Below are 19369 nucleotides of genomic sequence, written 5' to 3' on the forward strand. Positions count from 1 at the left end.
AACATTTTCTAACAATGTCCAGACCTACACTGGTCTCTGTCAAAGATCTGAGGACTTCACAAGACAGATGTATTTTTTATGGAGAGTAAATTACACACAACCAGACTTTTTACCCCCTCAGTATCCAGTCAAATTATCCAGAGTCCTGCAAATCGCCTCATGATTTGACTCAGGTGCATTGAAACAGAGTGTCTGTGTCATAAACAGCCAATAAAATTCACTCTAGCTTGCGGTTTCAACAAGAGAAAATGTGAATACTGCTACAAGGATTTGTAACTTCTTTGATCCACAAAGAAAGAAGTTCTTAGAAACTGTGTGTCCGTCCGTGTCTCCCTCTGTGTGGTAAATGCTCCAGTAATCTCTGCTTTTGCTCCAGTGAGCTCCTGCTGATAGCACACTAAATCAGACAGCTCCGCAGTGCTGGACCAACTCATGCTCTTTTCTTCCATCCCGCATCCACGTTAAGTCTCTCCTCTCGCAGATCCTTTGTCTCTCTCCATTCCCATCACGTTAGCAACACTTTTTCAGAGAATCTAACTTCTCCTTTTTTTTCCCACTGATTCATTATCTGTTCCCTTCTCCACTCCCTTCTTTCATCATTTTCAATCAGTCCACCGTTTGGTTTATCCCACGCTGCTCTGCAGACGCAGCCTCCCTGTCACAGATAGTTGCTGACACAATGCTTGCTCAGCAACCACACATTTACACACAGACATTCACATATACAGTACATGGGTGGTGTGAAGCTCACAAAGGTTGCTGGTGTTATGTTAAGTGTTTGCGGCAAAACAGCGGCCGCTGTGTTTTGTTTGCCTGTAAACATGTAAAGTCATGACCAGGTCAAATTAGCCTGGCTAAACCTTTCTTTGTCCCACACAGAGATTAAGCGGTGACCTGACTTTCTACAAAACAAGTCAAATAAGTCAGGGTTTCCCCCTTTATGAGTGGGTTTTTAAATGACAATCAATGTGTGTTAATTTATCAGATGGGGGGTTTCCTGGCATTTCAATTCATTTCTTAAAAATGGTTACTTTGTTTCAGAAAATAGGAATCCAAATAAAATGAAAGGTGATTTTTATTTTTAAAAATGCTATCACCTTTCAGATTGTCCATTACAGTCAGAAAACTAAACCCCAACATATCATTAGGCCCGATGTTTTCTTGCAGCTAACCAAAGCTGCAGAAAACGTCCGCTTTGCAGCATTTTGTTGTTGCAACATGAATTCCAGTCTCTGTCCTCCAGTTTCTTTCTGGTGAGAGTGGAAACACTGGGAGGCAAAGCTGACTGGACAAGATAAAGGGATTTACGCAGAAGGATTCTGGTTCAGTCTGAGGAGTAATATTGGATATATCCATACAAAATACACTTATCGACATGCTCCATTTTTTGAGTATAAGCAGTCGACCCAAGGCACAAAACCTAAGCTGCAACTCAGTGAATCTCCTCCTACCCCAGCCCAGATGGGGCCCCCAAAAAGTGCTTTGACTGCTGAAATCAGAGCTTTAAATTTGTTGTTAGGCTTGGACGAGATTATACGTATACTTACAGTATATGTCTATATAATTCCTCCTTAAATCATAAATCCTTAATGTAGGATTTAAATAAATGAAATCACAAGGTCTGAATGAGAATATAAACATAAAGACATTGAAAATAGCACATTAAAATAGATGGGAACAAGACATTATGGCCAAAACGTGGCCAAGTTTAGTCATGTATATAAGCAACATTTCTCAAATGTTCTTAACTTTTATTGAGCAAGCTTCAAGCATAAATTGTCACGCATTCCAATCTTTTCTCAACCATCAGAGCTGTGCAAAGTTCAAATGGCAAATTTCCTGGAAGTCACTTGTGCTCTATCAAAGACATATTTTGTAGACAATAACGGCAGAATAATAAGAATAAGTTGTGACACGAGCAAGACACAACTGTGTGCTGTTATATGTTTAATAATTAAGATTGTGAATGTGAATCAGCATTGAACTTAAATCTAATTCCACGCGAATCTGGACCGCCTCTGTCGCCAAACATCGGTAGAAATCAGTCTGTCATCTTGCCCTGGATGCCCTTCACTCATACAATCCTATACTGAACCAGATAGAACTTTTTTGTTTTCAATATCAACACACAATGCATGAAATGCATATTTAGGAACCACGTGTAACTAAAATAGTCTTCAGTCATTATAAACGGCTTCACTTACTTTGACACTTGAGTCCCTGCGCTGTGATCTGTCTGCTGCAGGCGTCACACCAGTCCTGCTTCACTGGCTTGGTCTCGAACCGGTGTCCTTCACCTCTCTCTGCCCTCACTCGGGGGTCCATCTCTCGGGGGAAGATGGACCAGGCCTCCCTGCGGTGAGGCTCGGTGCGGGCCAGCTTCACCACCCCAGTCTTGCCCTGAGTGAGCCGCTCCAGCGGCAGCCCGCGGCGCTCTCCGGGCGGCGAGACCGCGGAGGAATTGCTCTGTTGTCCGCTGTGACCGTCTCCATTCCGGGAGCCCCGTCTCCCGTCCGACGCGTCCCGGTGCCGGTGTGCTCTTCTCGGTCTGTTAGTCGTACCGCTTGGCATGGCGCAGACTCCAGGCTCCTTCAGCGATCCCCCCCTGCGACAACTCGTGTTTTGGTTTGGGTCACACCTCATGTAGCCATTGGTGATGTGCCCGGCCATCCCTCGGGCAACGCTGCCGCAGCTGCCCACCTCTCCATCCTGCGTGGGGCTACGTGGCGCTTGGAGGCCGGCTGAGGCACCGCATCCTCCGGCGGGCATCATCCCTCCAGCTGGTCCTGGACTCCGTAAAGGATGAGTTCGCAACTCCTCTTCAGCAGCGTCCGAGCCGCTCTCCGCACCACTCCTGGCGAGCATCATCTTCTCCCAGGACGACCTCCTCGGCAGCGTGATTTTCGTCTTGGTGCCGGACAGTTTGAAGAGCAGGATCGGCGGTTCCGAGTCCAGTCTGTGTGGACCGGGCTGCTGCCCCACCACGCTCACGGACGCCATTACGCCGCGCTCCCCGTAATGATTGTGTGTTTGGCTGCTGGGAGTGTGTAGGTACTTGGCAGCAAAGTGTTTTCAGTCCGTGCGCTGAATGTAAACTCAGCTCCCGCCAGTGACAAATCTGTTGTAGTGACGCGGGGGATCAGGAGCATTAAATGCCGGGAGCGCGCCCCACTTCGGAGCGACGGGAGCGCGCTCTCGCTCACAGGTTCACGCTGAGGTTTTCACTAGAGAGCAGGAAACTTTCAGAGAAATCAACTCTACTAGACCATTTGGTTTGTGCTTTTGCCTCTTTTAACCCCCAGACAAAACAAGCAGAAATACTGAATTACTTCCTAATACTGAAAGTAGAAGTTGTCCTCCCCGAGTTAACACTTTATCATTTTAAACTTTAGAGGAAAGCTACAAATAATGTCTAAAAATGTCCGAAGAAATTAGGAGCCAGAAATAGTTTGCGTAATTCTAACTCACCTAAAACAAGAGAGGATTGGTCAGATTTTTAATTATTAAAAATCTTAGTGTATATATGTATATGATTGATTTATTCGCAAGGCTCATGGTTCACATGCACAACAACAAATAAAAATGTATAATATACATAATGGTCAGGTTTCATACATATAAAATCTTCAGCAATCTTTTTCAGCCAAACTGGCTGAGTCAACTTGGTTCAGATGCTGCCGCCATAAATGATCAAACCCAAATTATGAGCCCAGTCCTGCCAGAAAACCCAATCAGACCAGGCCCAACGTAACATCAGAGGGAAGAAGCAAGACAAAAAAAGGTCATCATGGTCAAAGGATGTAATAATATGCTCAGTTAAGGAAGCAGAATGAACTCAGAATGAAAAACTATACTGGAAAAACACAAAATACATGGTACAAGCAGAATATAGTGCTTTATAGATTCAGGAGTGGTTCATATCGTGTGTATGGAAAAAAATCAGATGGAATCCAAACAGATTATTAAATGTTAATGGTTTCAGGGTTATTCCTGTCAAATTCTGCATTCTTCTGAGTTTTATGACTGCAATTTAAATTGAAAGTTTACAGCAAGCTGTGCTTTTAATGTCCACAAACTCAATGAAAGAAAAAAAACTACACCAATGAATCTTTATGCGACAGACTGGCGACCTGTCCAGGGTGACCTCGCCTCTCGCTCAGAAGGTTAGCTGGAGATAGACACCAGCACCTCCCGACCCCACTAGAGACATTTTCCACTAGAGTTAGAAAATGTATGGATGGATGAATCTTTAACAAATTCTACCACAACAAAGGGCAGACAGACATGCCTTAATATTTTAGCAAGACATCCCATCTGCTCCACCTCTGGAGCAGGATTGCCATCTGTATTTACAGAAAGATGTTCAACAGTATGAAAAACAACACAATGTCTCACTTGTTAGTGTGGGCTAGAAAAGGACATAAAACTTTCCACTTTGCCAAAAGCACGTCATATGAGCGGCTAAAAACCCACAGAGGCATCTGAATTTACCCCCGCTTCTTCCCCCTCTCAAACTAAACTGAAACTACGAGGGCTTTCTCAAACACGCCCACTCACACACACACTGAAAAAACATTACATTTCATTTTCTGTAATCTAAGTTGTAATAACTTTGAAATTATGCTAAACAATTGATTTGATTTTATGAAGGCTGTGTTTGACAATGGAGAAACGTACATCATCCCATTTACTTTTTTTTTTAAAAGTAAATGGGAATCAAGTTTGCATGTGTGAAAGGATGAAGTACGTTTGACCTCATAAAGGTCTTTTCTTTGAGAATACCCTTTTTCAACCACAAACAACTATGCCCTGGATTTCCCCTACAGGGCAGATCACAGCTACTGTGATTATTTAATGTTACTCTAATGTACTGTCAGTGAAGTGACACAGCAGGGTTCATTGTAGAGTTTCCCCTGACCATGTTTACTATCTTTTCAGGGAAATCACATGGTAAAAAAAAACACACACACAAACAGGAACATTACTTTAGATACAATCCTGATGAAAGTATTCATACTCCTTAAACATGTCAATATTTGACTTTTTCTACAACTATAAGCTAATATATTAGGATGTTAAATGGCAGCCTGACATGGAGCCAATATACAATATTTTAACAAATGGTAATAAAGATACAACTATGGTATGCTTTTGTTCTGAATCCCCCTTTACTTTAGTGGTGAATCACACAAAATCCCAGTAAAATATTCTAAACTTGTAATGGGGTATGAAAATGTTAATACGCCATCATCGTCACCAGGAATACTGTGATTCATTCAAACAGCTTGTATTGAGATTTCTTTTTACAATCGTTGTATTAACATTACCTGAGTTCATGATACATGGAGCTATTAAATTAAAACAATTACAACTTGTTAATTCTCTTTCACACAAAACCTCCAATTTTAATCAGGCCTCAATTAAGATTTTAAGAGATGACCAAAGGGTCGCTGTATCCATCTTATTTCTACTTCCTGGTTGATTTACTGTAAGCGACAGACTTCCTCTTCCAGAATAATGCATCTTCTATAAAAACTAATCACTTTAAATGTCAAACCACTTATAAAGTGGTAAAACAAAAGAGATCAATACTGCACACAGATGATCACAAATCGGGATTTACTAAATACAATTATGAAAACAAAGACATAAAAAAAAAGATTAAATGTATTAAACCAGTGCAGTTTATCATAAACTCTAGAATACCAGAATTTATGTAAATGAACTCACAGGCAGAATGTTTGGATTCTTGAGAACTTCTCTGGTAGAAGGGAAAACAGGAAATGCAACCAATAAAACACTCCAGCTGCTGACAGAGCATTTGTTTTGTTTCATGCCCACAGTCTATCACTATGGCAGCCTATTAAAAATACAATAACACAAAAGGCATTAATGAGGTTTGCATTGAACTGCTTTACTCAGGCAGGAAACACACACTCACACAAACACAATGCCTAAAAACATTAATCTGAGCCTCATCCTGCATCTCTCTTTAAATTGAGATTCACATTCTACTGAACGTCTCTGACTGCTTCCTTTTATATGATGACAGCCATCCATAGATAGAAGCTCTACCACGCAGTTCATCAGTGGCAGTGATTGCAAGAGACACTGTGGGTGGACTTGAGAGGTAAAAATCCAAAGATTGCACATCAATGTCACAGTGTGGATGGTCTAGTCGGACCGGCATCCAGAGCAGCTGAAGAATTCACTCCGCCGAGGCTGTGAGTTCGAAGAAATATCATCAAACTGAGGAAGAGTTTAAAGAATTAAAGCTGTTTACAGAACTCACCTCTCTATCATGCTGTTGTTACACTGTAGTTCTCTGACCAGAAGCTCCATTTCGTCCCTCAGATGATGCATCCTACAACAAAAAGCAACTCATGAGATCAGACAACTGAGAGTTTGTATCTACAGCTACACAAGCTGGCATGGGTATTCAAGTTATTAAGCTCTATTGCTGCAAGTTCACCTCAAACCACCACAATAACAAAATGGCACATTACTAAGATTCAACACATACCACAGATCAGATTAGAAACACTTTGCTGCCATCTGGTGGCTGTGGTTATGCTAACTGATGCATAATAAACTAAGATTTACAATTATTTATTATGTTGAAATTACTAATATGTTCTTCATATTTTTGACAGCAAGAACACAAACTTACTTAAATGCATTTTAAGTAAGTGAACAAATTCAGGCAGTGAAGGAATATGTAGCACAGAATGTTTTAAAGATTTTCTAAATGAACAATAACAAACCAATGAGTTTATTGTTCATTTATAGTTTAAAGGAGAATAAATATTTTTTGTTGTATTTTTAGCGCTTTATGAACAGAATGCCTAAAATGTTTTCACTCAGTCCTAATAGTGACGTCACAAAGCCCAACCTTTACAAAAAATTACAGATTTCAGTGTTTCTCAGTTGTGAAGGATTGGGTTTTAGTTTGATTGCCAACAAACTCGCTAAACTTTGTAATTCTCTTTCATATAAGGCTTCTTCTTGCCATCTTTATAAATTTTATTGATAATAAAGTAAATGTTAAATGTTCCATGTGTTAATGTCTCTGCTCTTTGTGTTTAGAGTTTGTTTTCTTTTTCCTTGCTAAATTTCCAGCCTTAAGCAACATTTGTTGTCATATTGTTCAGCTGTCTCCATATCATTTTTATTATTATTTGGCAATCAGGACTGTCATGATTGTTGTCTACATCTAAAACTGTCAAACAATCTGTACAGGGGAGCATACAGTATATCCATGTTTTAAGGTAATTTCCCCAATTACAATTTCGTTAAAATTCAACAGGTCCTTGAGACAAGACCAAACTGTTGATGAATTACAACAGGTTTAAACTTAAACCCACCTGAAGACCATCTGAGACTTGTCCCTGGGTGTGATTTCAGGCTGCTGTTCAGCTCTACCAAACTGAGAAGAGCTAAGGATTCTGTTCATAGCCTGTGGAAGAGACGCACGAGACGAAACATCTTCAGAGATCCCAAACATCCCCAACGTAAAAAAAAACCCCATAAAGAATCCAAAGTACAAGAGCACATGTTCATAAATAAAGAGAAAGGTTTGACCTTCCCAAAGAGAGAAAGCTGAGCTTCTAATAGAACAAAAAAATCTGAAAGTCATAAAAAAACTCATGTTGACCTTATTCTGCTGCTGCTCGCTAATATCCAAGTCTCCCAGTAAGCCAGCAGAGAAAGAAGTGAAGTCCTGCAGTCGTGTCTGCATATCCAACAAAACGCTGCAAATACAAATGAAAGCAGAAATGTATAACTCAGGGCTACTATAAATCATTACAACCACCAACAATACAGAGGTGGGACAGGATACTATAAAACCTAATTGTATCTGTTTTTGTAAGGCTGAGAGATAATTAACCCAGAAAAGTCGTCAATAAAGCTTATTCCAGTGTCTCAACTACAGTAACATTACGAAGCTAAATATATGTTTGAATAACTCCTTGAAACTCTCATTAAATACATAAAATTTCCCCAATATGTTATTATAAAACAGTTCCTTTGTATACATTTCCTCCCAGTTTTGAGTTTTGCACTTCAATTTGTGAAGACATTTAAGAGAGACACTATTAGCATTTTTATTTAATAATTTCTGTGTTTTGCTAAGTTCTGCAAAAATATATGCATTTATTTTAGGAATGGGCAACAGTATAATTGATCACAGAAAATAGTAATCATAATAAGAATTTGAAATTATCATGGTAAAAATGACCTTTTATTGATGTCTCCCACAAAGATTCAGGTTGTGCCTTTTGCACAGCTGCATTTTCCTACTTTTGGTTTCATATCAATATATTTGAAAACTGACTGAATGAAATTATTGTGTGCTCTTGAGTGTTACAAAACGGGTTTGCTGAAGTCGCCTATTTAATGATATGCAGGACAAGGTTTTATCAGCATTTCTGATGTTCTGATTCGAGGCAGTTTCCAAAAATACTGTGAAGTTTTTAAATACCTTTTAGCCTCCATTTTTAAAAATCGTAATAACTTAAACAGATTTCTACATACACAGACTTCCTTGCACAAATACAAGAATAAAAGTTCCTGTATTTGAGTGCAGGGTAAAGACTCTAAGATGGGAAATTTATGGGAAAATGCTAATACTGGAGCACGCCGGGATGGAATAGTTTCCCAGCCAAAACGGGAGATTTGACAGGTAAGGGTATTTGTAATGTTTTATTTTTTAACTATAGGCTCAGATCAGTTAAAATTGAGACAGAAAAGCATGAGAAAACAAATTTTCCAATGTTATTTTATAAAATACCATTAGGTAACTGGGAATAATCAAGATTTTTGAACTTACTGAAATAAATTCCTAATTTCTAATTATTTAAAAATAATGACTTGAAGGAATTAAACAAAACTCAAGTGTTACCTTACAAATAAGATGTTTAAAAAAGTTAAACAGGACAAGCAATGTGAAGATCTGTAATCTCTTTAAAACAGGCATTGGATTGTGTTGCTGCTCTGACCTGCTCCATGTCCTTGTTGAAGCCAAGAGCTCTTTATACCTCTGCACACATTCCTCTCTGAAGAGAGATTTCACCCGCTTTATGTGGGACACCAGGTGCATTCTGGGAAAAGGACAGCGAACAAGTTCAGATGCTTCCTACGCCGAGGTCTCAATCAGGTAGAACCATGAAGCCACATTAAAAAAAAAGAAAAAAAAAAAAGAGTCAACTCACTTTTCAAACTTGTGTATTTGCTCATCGTTATACAGAAGTTCTGGTTTAAAAAAGCAATAAATCAGAAAAGTCAATATTTGTATTCATGACAGTTTTTGCTTTTAGTTGTTCATCCAAATGTATTCAATGTATTAAAGACAATCTACAAGGGCTAAAACTGACAGGATTAATTTATTGGGACAATGCTATGAAAAAATATTTGCCCTGAATTATTGACCTGCTGTTTGACCCGGGTGTACTTGAGCTTAAGGTCAAAAATTGGTTAAAAATACATCCTCTTCATATTAAACTACCTCTCCCATGTTTAATTGTAGATAAGCTGCTCTTTATCCTAAACTCTGTTGAAGTTTCTCAAAAACTCTAAACAGATGCTGACCTCCCAGCAAAGTTCCACCTTTCTTTTTTCAGTCCACAGAATCTTTCATAAAACTCTTCAGGATCATCAAGAAGGTTTTTGGCAAATGTGAAACAGGAAGTTGTGTTTTTTTCTTTTTTCTTTCTTTCACCAGCAGTTTTCATCTTAAACGTCACTCGTGGATTCTATTTTGGAAAAGTGTCTAACTGCTGAATAATGAACTCTGACCTTAACTGTGGGACGTGAGGCCTGTTGTGTTTTGTGTTCTTGGTTTATTGTGACTTCCTGTATGAGTAGTCGATTCGCTCTGAGTCATTTTGGTAGTCTAGTCACTCTTTGGAAGGTTTTCATGTCTATTCGATATGCTGATATTGGTTCTTGCTGTGATTTGGTAGAGTCCCATACATTTAGAAATGCCACTGTAATCCTTTCATGCCAATATACAGTAGTGGTTTTGTTTCTTATATCCTTTTTGAAATCCTTCACTTCCTATTGTGAGTTTCTATGCAAGTAATTTCTTGGTTCAACAAGTCTGGCTGTAATCAGGCCCCATTCTAAATAATTAAGTAAAAACTTTGCTATCCAAAACTGTTAATTTGGGATTTGATGAAGAAGATAAAGTTTTCCACATAGGCAAGGTTAATTTTGTTTCTCTTAAAAAAACTCATAGTTTAAAGCTGAATTTTGTATTAACTCCGGTTATCTTTGATGCAGATATTTTAAGGATCTGTAACATTCAATGGGTGATGAAAAAGCAAAAGTAGAAAATACATTGTAAAATCACTTTCACAGCATTGTATCTCTACCCAAATTAAAAATGAGAATCTGCTCTTTAAAAAAATCTAGTAAAACCTAAAATAAACTGAGACAAAAAGTGTGCAGCTATAAAAGCCTTCATACTTCCTGTGAGTCTGTCTTTGCGATACTGCTGATGAATTGCTGTTATCTTCTCCAGCAGCATCTGCATCTTCTGACAACTGTGTAGCAAAAAAAATAAATAAATAAATAAAAATAAAAACTTTAAACAACAAACATATATTCTCAACAATAAATTCTAGTGAAAAAACAACACAGCTCCTCCACAATACCCCTTATCATGAGTGAGGGTCTCGGCTAGCTTAGCCTGCTGTATCTGTAGGTGCTGCAGCTGAGTCTGAAACTCCCGAATGCCAGTGGAATAAATAGGCAGATGCTGATGAACCTGTGATGACAACAGCAACACATCCTGTTACATGATGCAAAAAGAAACAACCTGTTTGCTGTTATTATTCACATGAATGCATTTACAATTAGTTCTATTTCATTTAAGCTATTAATGACCATCTTCTGTCTCCTGTGATATACTGACTTTCTGCTCCGCTAAAAGTAATAACTTACTTGAATAAAAGTGAATTTAAAAATCAAACACAGAACTTAATAAATCATCAAATTCTAAATTACAAGGAACCAACCAAAGAAAATACAGGAATAAAAAACAAGCCTCCTTTCCACACCTGATGCCCCACAAACATAAATCCACAGAAACATTTTCATGCTAACAGATCTTAAATAAGCACAAAGAGGACTGTATCTGTAGCTGTCTGTAATGGCAAAACACTGGAGATAACATATAGGAATGAACAAATTGTTAATAAGAAAGGCAAATAAAATTAAGATAAATTAACAGAATGTAATAAATAAAAATATATTAAATTGACAAAAACAAGTAAGACCAATTCATAACAGCAAACAGGAATAACAGAAAATAAAAGTGTCAATTAACATTAGATAGAAATAAACTGCAAACATGTATAGCCAAAAGTTTTTAAAACGTAGCATGAAGAAATTAATAAGATAAAAATAATTAGGGGTGGTACAAGTCAAAAGAAAGTCAGACAAAAATTTGTAAATTATTAGAAGCTTTAAAGGCAAATAAAAAAAACATAAGCTATCCACAAACACTAAGAAACCAGTGCAGAGGTTAAAATCTGAGTCCAGTTAGCTCTTCTCAACAAAAGATGGCAAAAAAATATTCCACCAAAAACACCTTTAGGTATTTAGCCAGCACACAGTTCTCATATCATTTTCATGACTCACAGTGAGCAGGTATAACTGTGTGTATTAATAATGTACAATTCAAATAGGGGAAAACACTGCAAACGGCCAGTCTGTACTAAATCTGCCTGGGGGTAAAACAGTCCTACATTAGTCAGACTGAACTCTGGTGTTGCTGCCTGGAGGCGCTTACCAGCTGCAGCTTTTGACTGCAGTCATCAGCGGAGCCTTGATTTTCAGCTGAGTATAAAGCTCTAAAACACACACAATAGAAGACAGAGATTACACGAGATAATGATAGTAATGGAAATCCAACTGCAAGAATCCAGAGTTGTTCACATTGTAGGGAACAAATTCAGATCTGAATTTTAATGCTTGTGCAAGGTTTGAAAAATTACAGCTACAACATGGTGGCCAAGAGATCTGCTTCTAAAAGCCGCAACTGAACGTACAGTTTGTGTATTGTGTGCTGTGCGCTGAGGCAGGACTGCAATCTAATGGTGATTATCGCAATGCTGTGCATGGCCTCTGTGCACTCGTGACGCAACTTCATCCTGAGAAACAAGAGAAAAAAAAGAAGCAAGAAGGATAAGATAACCTGGTGAGAGAGAATTTATCTCTTTCTGCATGCAAAGGTCTCACATGTAGCTGTAGTAGCCCTGTAGCAGCAACTCTCTATATGTGTGAAGCAACAGTACGATCCTCTTGTACTGGTGAACTATTCCCACTATTATCTAAAAAAAGAAAAAAAAGATCATAATAAATTTCTAATTAAACAATGCTAAAATAAACTTGAATTTGGTAGAAAATAGTATGAGTAACAGTACCTTGGAAAAACTGTAATCTGTCACTACGTCAAACTTGAATGGAACGGGAGGCGTTTCCGCTAAAGAAAAAAGAAATCCAAAGAAAGATGATTCATGACATTAGGTTTAGGTTTTACTAATAACTCAGGACTCATGTTTTATTCTAAATGTGACTTCCTTCTTTGCTATGTACACACTGGTGTAGCTCTCAGACAGATTTCATTAAATTAGCGAGACGGGAGATGGCCAAAAGAAACGTGAAGGTCGTCTCTGTTTGCCTTACGCTCTCTGAAGGGCAGGCTGGTGTTGATTTCCGGCATCCTGCTGAGCAGAATGAGAGGCTGGGAAGATGAAGTGCATGGAAGGTTCACCACCTTCATGCTGCCCTCCAGAACCAGATCATGGCCCAGGTACATGAGCTGTTGTTGCGGGATGCCAATACCAGTCTGAGCTGCCACCTCTTCAAAGAACACCGACACTCTGCTTAGCACAAAGGAGACATTTTAGCTTATCTTGGGTAAGATTTTGTGGAAAGCCAAGAATTTACCCCTCTGGTTTCCAAATTTTGTATATTTCACACTATAAAATACAGAAGGCAAACATATCACATCTCTTGTTATTGTTAGCTGAAGTAGGGCAAATTTATTTGTAAAATATATTTCAATAACTGGCAATTCAAGGTGCTTCACATGATGAAAACATCAAACAACAAAGCAACAAACATTGCAATTTTTCTATCATCAAAAATTATCCTCGTGAGATGTTAGAATAAAGCCTAAAATGAATCCACCCTTGTTATTATTAATCAAATGTAAAGAAATTGAATTTAGTCTTGATCTTAAGGAACTCAGTGTTTTGTCTGTTTTACAGTTTTCTGGTAGGTTAATATAGATTAGTGGAGCATAAAAACGGAATATTGCTTTTCCATGTTTGTTTCTGTGGACGCAGAGCAGGCCAGAACCATAAGACCTCAGGGGTCTGGAAGGTTGACATACCAACAACAGTATCTGTTGTTAATAGATTAGCACCAAAATAAATGTATTTTGGTGCTAATCTATTAAGTGATTTTTAAACTAACAGAAGTATTTCAAAGTCTATTTTCTAAGCTGCAGTAAATCATGTAAAGACCTTACAACTGGGGTAGTGTGCTCTATTTTACTAGTTTTTGTTGCATAGCTGCAGCATACTTAATGGCAGAATGCTTATCTTCTACTTTACCAGGACTGCAGCTGTAAATCTTTGTTAGACAAAGACGAGACACAACAAAATGGTCCAACAAATGAACAAACTAAGAGTTCTCCACCCTTCAATTTGACTTACATCCTACAAAATCTTTAGAAACAAATAATTCAGTAACTTGCCAAAAAGGTCTGAAAGTCTGAGTCCTTTTCCCAATAAAATGATAACTTAAAATCAGAATGAAATACAGATACATTTTAAGTTTGATCACAAAGTGTGTGTCCACATCATGCCAGCGCAGACGTACGTGTTGTAGTGATGGACGTAAATACTGTGAGCCATGGCCTGCTGCAGGGAGAACACATAAACGGGCTGCCGCTGCAATACGTCTGTAGTGGCTGTGAAGAACTGGTCAAAACCCCAACACCTGCCTTGGTCAGCCTCCATTATGCCTGCGAGGACAGGAACTAGAAGGGCTTTCAGACCCCTGCAGACAGACACAGGTGTGAATGTAAATGGAAAGAAATATGTGTGCACAGACTAAATATATCACTAGTTAACACACTCCTATAAACTGAGGAATTACTGTGAAAGCTGGCAGCTGTAAGGTAAGTGGTAGCTCCACTCTATAGGACCACCTTCCACTCGCTGTGTGCCGGCTATTGCTCCCGCGGGTTTCTCTGTGGTTATCTTGTACCTGAAGGATAAGTCAAACAAGGAAGGAAGGGTTTCAGCGTTTCAAACTCCAGATAGGTTTTAGGAGCGAGTCAAAGCCTGCAGCTTACATGGTGAGTTTGTTTTTACGGGGTCCTTCAAAAGGTGTGAAAGGGAGACTTCCTGTGGCAGAGTGGTACAAGGTCACGCCGATGCTCCACAAGTCAACACTCACTCCGTAGGATTTCTGATGAGGCTTACGGAGCACAGCGCGTTCATACATGTCTGGGTGCTGCTCATACAGAGAGAAAATGGAGTAGAAAATTAGAAAAGCAATGCTTTATTTTCTCTGTTAATTAATCTGTTGTTGCCAATACAAATAATCACAATTAGGAGCACCTCTATCATATGTAGCATATTTCCTCATTTGACTAAAACCAGGTCATTCAGTCAGGAGATCTGAGACATTTTGTCATTCCACTGTGATGCTCTTAACAGAATACCGCTTGCAACACAGAGATGTGCATCAGAGGAAAGAGTTGACAAAAGAAGCTGCAAATATGCCGCCTGGATATAAGAAGCTGCGGTTCATCTAATCAAGAATCTCAAAATTAATCTCACTCTGCATTTTATCATTCACTTAAATTTTTTGTGTATTTTATTGAGATTTCTTCCTTAGTCCAAATGCAACATAGTGACATCAGAAGGAGACCAGAGAACATAACATTTAGGTAGCGCAGAAGTCAGGAAATTATGGGGCTCCTAAATTTTCCTTTGTAAAATTCTGTACTTTTCCAGAGTTATGTTTTTAGATTCACTTCTTGAGAAAATGCTTGCCCTGAACTTATCTATGGGTTCATAAATCACAAAGTTTACTGAAACTGGCCTCCAGTCAGAGTGTGGTACTGTGCAATTTTGTTGCGTTTTTTGCATATGGACGAACTCTATTTCATAATCTGTAACTATTTGCACTTGTTGAATAACAGCTGTCGCATTCTACAAAAAATGCTGATTCTGTAATGCAGTTTGTCAAGTTTGGGACCTTTCAAAAATTAGTAGTTTTAGTACATTAGTGCACCCGACATTGTTCAACTTTGGCACCAGAGTCAGTCTAAGGTCCAGTTCAACCTGTATTTGAAGATGTCTAATTTCCAAAATGTTTGGAAAGAGTGATTCTTTTTGTAATTTTTGAGCTTGTATGCATTCAGTCCATAATTTGAACTCTAAAATACTGTTAAGTAAATTGCGTACATTAAGGTCTAATTTTGCTAATCAAAAATAAATCGTGGTATTTAACTATAAATCAATGTAAAATCCAGTGCATTTATTAAGAAAGATTATTGGCATTATGCTCTTGAATTGAAGATTTTAAAAAGTCCATACTCAATGTTTTTATACTTACCCAAATCTGTAAAATTACATTAATTTTTTCTTTATTAGTAAAATGCTATACTTAGTCGCCATTTTAAAGGTTTTTTTCTATCTTTAATTAGAGTACCTTTAATTTTTCAACTCCCTATTCTCGAAGAGAAAAAAGCGCTGCTGCACAGGGCAGCAAAGTTTGGTGCTATGACTAAATTCCTACCAGATATTCCTCAGTTCCATAAATGGACATAAACTTCTCATCGTCTTCCAGCTCTCTCGCTGCTCCAAAGTCCGTCAGCTTGTAGACGGACTTGCCGTCCTCTCCAACCTGCCTCATTATGTTTCCCGGCTTAATGTCCCGATGCACTACTCCGTATTCCCGCAGATGATTCATACCCTGCACTGCAGACAAAACAAAGATGGCGGTCACACATGGGCACACGAAACTATGGAGCAAAATCATGCCCATGAACCTACCTACGCACTGCAATACAGTGAGGTACTCTGCTTCAGGCAAGCCAAATGCGTTTTCTGGGTCCTCAAGCAAGGTGAGCAGACTCCCTCCTGAACAATACTCCATCACCAGGACCTTCTGCTTTGTTTGCAGCTGGGAGAAAACTAACAAAGTCAGACAGCTGCACTCCTTTATAAGAAAAGATTTAGTAGCAACTTTAAAAAAATCTATGTGAAATATTCCAGTTGTTGCAACTAGGCCTGTCACAATAGCAAATTTTGCTGGATGATAAATTGTTCCAGACGTTATTGCGACAATTGGCAATATTATTGTTTGAATATCATTTTCAACTAATATAATAAGAACGGCATAATGATCCAAGTACACCCTCTCAAAGATCAATAAACGTGGAACTGAAAGACATTTTACATATCCAAAATAAGTAAACAAAGCACCCAAAACAACTTATAAAAAGGATGCTGAAGTCTCCGTAAACAAAATTCAAACAAAAGGTTAGTTGAGACCAATGAAGCCCTTTGGTCATCCAATCTTTGGTAGAAAGAGAACCAAGAAAAACAATCATGCAAATGGAAATTATCGAGCTCGATTTAATTTATCATGCAATCAATTGATCCATCGCTTATTGCGACATGCCTAGTTGCAACATGTCACTATGTTTCCGTTTCCTCTTCCTCTGGTTCCATTACCTCCTCAACAGCAAACAGCCTCACAATGTTGCTGTGGTTGAGCTTCTTGAGCATCTCGAACTCTCTCATCTGGACATCATGGGGGCGGCTGTAGCTCAGCACGTTGAACACTTTCACAGCCACCAGCTCGCCTGATCTCTGCACAAGTACGCACATCGCGGCGCAATCATCAGCACAGAGCATCACAAGCGAGCGTCAGACAGCCCACATCACTGAAACCACAGCCTTTCCTTATCTTTGAAGATGCAACAGCAAAGGCTACATTGTATGAGATGGTGACTAAAATGACGCAGGGAAGTACTATTGATGTGAAATGGCTCTGCGGTGGTGGCTACCTTGTTGCGCGCTTTGTAGACACTGGCAGTGGCCCCCTGCCCAAGGACGTCATGTACAGACCACAGGTAGTTTGGTGTGCTTCCTGTTATACCCGACATACTAAAAGAAGCAGAGAGAAGAGTCATGTGGTAGCAGAAACACTTGGCAAATCACAATTTGAAATATATGAGAAAAGATGGCCAAAGAAGTAGAATAGGTGCATCTCAATTAATTACAACCTCATGCAAAAGTTGTTTTCAGTCTTTCAGTTCAAAAAGGAACACACATTTTATTGATTCACTACGATTTATCTTTTCTACTGTTATCTCTGAACTAGTGGCATTTTACCCGGGCTAAAGAGAAACTGGAACCAGTTGTTATCTTTACAAATTCAATTACATTTTGAATTTCATGTTATATTGCATCGGTGTTTGGTTTGTATGTGATCCTTCTTCATATGGGTTATTTATATTCTATAGGTCTTGATATATTCTGATCTGTCAGGATCTGTGCTTATCATTGTTTCTTGCCATAGTAGTTCCTTCCTTTATGTTCAGTTTCTTAGTTCATTCTTCTCCTTGTAAATTTGTATTTATTGTTTTCTTAGATTCTGTTGGGGCCTTTTTTTCATTTGGTTCCACAAACTTTGGAGTCAGAGTTCAGCTTCTTTTGTTTGTTACTTTCTTCCCTCAGTTTTCCTGATTTCTCCCTGCCGCAGCTGTACCACATTTCCTCTAGTTAGTTTGTCTAGCTCTTCTGTCATTTTCCACCCTGTATTTAAGGTCCAGATTTTTCATTGTTCACCACCTTCTGCTTCAGTGCATGAGTTTTGTTCCCTTGTTTTTTTTATTTCGTTTATGCAGCTCTTTTTCGGAACCTGTAAGTTTATCCTTGTATATAAAAATAAGAAAAAGATTCTTATGAATCATTCAAGCGGCTGTCAGAACTGAGGCTCTGCCAAACCAAACATGACATTTAATTTGGAAATTAATTTCCAATAGTCTGGAAGAAGTAAGAAAAGAACAGAATCCACATTGCTAGAGATCCAATGTGAAATTTCCACAGTAAATGATGACTGGAAATTGACATGCTTTTCAGTAGACTGGGATATGCTAAAAAAAAAAAAAAATCAGCATGAAGAAGTTTATGATTTCATACAGGCATGCTTCAAAACCCCCAAAGGGAAGTGCATAAAAAAGTGTTTGCACATCTAAAGCACTTTTAAGAAACTCACTCTTTAACTCTATGTTTCAATAGTGCTGTTAAAAACATTGTTTTGTACTCAGGAATCCCACAGTGGGTTGTTTTCTTTACTAAACCCCATTCAGACAGACAATCTTTATTTAACTTTTTCATCTGGATTTAGAAGAATGGGAATAGGCGTGCTTTAAAAAGTCGCAATATTTACTTATGCATTTATTTATGTTTTAACTTAGTTGACACATTAATTAACAGGTCACTTTCAGATGTCTGACACTCCCAGCCCTTTGGCAACTTTCCAATCCCCTTCCTGCAACAAAACAATGAACCACAGAAAGTTTGATAAGGTGACAGCAGATTCACTTATTTATTTAAATGTGTATAAATAAATACACACACAAACAAATGTGTATTCATTTATTTATTTATTACGAACCACTACTATAATAACGAGCTAGCTATACGGACTTAGCTGGTCATTTTAAACACAATTCTCCAAGTCTGTTAGCATGTTAAAAAGTTATCATGTTAGCAGCTATGTTAGCTTACCTGGTTCCGGTTCTGCAGTTGGCTGAGCTGTTATTCATCTACAGCGTTTTGTTGAACCCGGGTCAGTGGCTCAAACCCGTTTTAGTCCGTCCGCAACTCAAAACTGCGACAAAACTAACTCGACTGGAAACAAATTACGCCAGCGTGTAAAACTTGTTCCGCAGAAAAAAGTGACAGCATGCCGGCGTGACGGCTGCTGCCTCAGCGGGTGACACGGGGGGTAAAAAACACTCGCTGGTAGCAGCAGGCCTCCTGAATTTTATACGAGGATTCAAAGTTTATTAGATTCCTGAAAGGCAGTAGAGTCTGTGCGTGGCTGAACCGTGGTGTGTGTGATGAAGGAAGTGTGTAGGCTTCAAAAGGGGCGGACGTTTCTCTGTGGGTAATGACAGCGGAAATAACTGGGGAACTTCCGACTTCTTTCTTATTAAACCATAGCTGTGTAAATAATAACCAGTCTAGTTACAGCCTGAAAGATCACTGAGTCATGCAATGAATAGATACATGTTTTACATTACTGAGTCATGCAATGAATAGAT

At 38.7% G+C, this 19369-nt stretch overlaps 2 protein-coding genes across 2 annotated transcripts in view; both read right to left on the reverse strand.

The window, feature by feature from the left end:
* The window catches only part of rassf5 (Ras association domain family member 5), a 34639-nt gene extending 31483 nt beyond the window's left edge, over positions 1 to 3156 (reverse strand). Inside the window, exon 1 of the mRNA XM_028002499.1 lies at positions 2205 to 3156. Within this exon, the coding sequence (XP_027858300.1) occupies positions 2205 to 3000 (796 nt within the window). The 5' untranslated portion in view covers positions 3001 to 3156. The remainder of the gene's footprint in view (positions 1 to 2204) is intronic.
* Positions 3157 to 5596: 2440 nt separating this feature from the next.
* On the reverse strand, positions 5597 to 19192 carry ikbke (inhibitor of nuclear factor kappa B kinase subunit epsilon). The gene is made up of 21 exons (XM_028002498.1): positions 18831 to 19192; positions 17102 to 17201; positions 16767 to 16904; positions 16083 to 16212; positions 15826 to 16007; positions 14372 to 14532; positions 14173 to 14283; positions 13894 to 14073; positions 12691 to 12887; positions 12429 to 12487; positions 12244 to 12335; positions 12054 to 12155; positions 11795 to 11855; positions 10656 to 10768; positions 10468 to 10544; positions 9213 to 9252; positions 9000 to 9101; positions 7655 to 7751; positions 7365 to 7456; positions 6293 to 6364; positions 5597 to 6222 (listed from the first exon to the last, which is right to left on the reverse strand). The coding sequence occupies exons 1-21, from the start codon at positions 18866 to 18868 to the stop codon at positions 6159 to 6161; spliced, it is 2208 nt and encodes a 735-aa protein (XP_027858299.1). The 5' UTR covers positions 18869 to 19192; the 3' UTR covers positions 5597 to 6158.
* Positions 19193 to 19369: the final 177 nt, after the last annotated feature.

Source organism: Xiphophorus couchianus, chromosome 20 (genome assembly GCF_001444195.1).
Source record: "Xiphophorus couchianus chromosome 20, X_couchianus-1.0, whole genome shotgun sequence".
NCBI classification, from domain to species: domain Eukaryota; kingdom Metazoa; phylum Chordata; class Actinopteri; order Cyprinodontiformes; family Poeciliidae; genus Xiphophorus; species Xiphophorus couchianus.

Coding starts and splice junctions, on each gene's coding strand:
- ikbke (XM_028002498.1), bottom strand. CDS start 18,868: ATGAATAACAGCTCAGCCAACTGCAGAACCGGAACCAG. Junction 16,213..16,766: donor GGCTGTTTGCTGTTGAGGAG/GTAATGGAACCA, acceptor GTTTTCTCCCAG/CTGCAAACAAAGCAGAAGGT. Junction 12,888..13,893: donor TACGTCCATCACTACAACAC/GTACGTCTGCGC, acceptor TGTGCTAAGCAG/AGTGTCGGTGTTCTTTGAAG.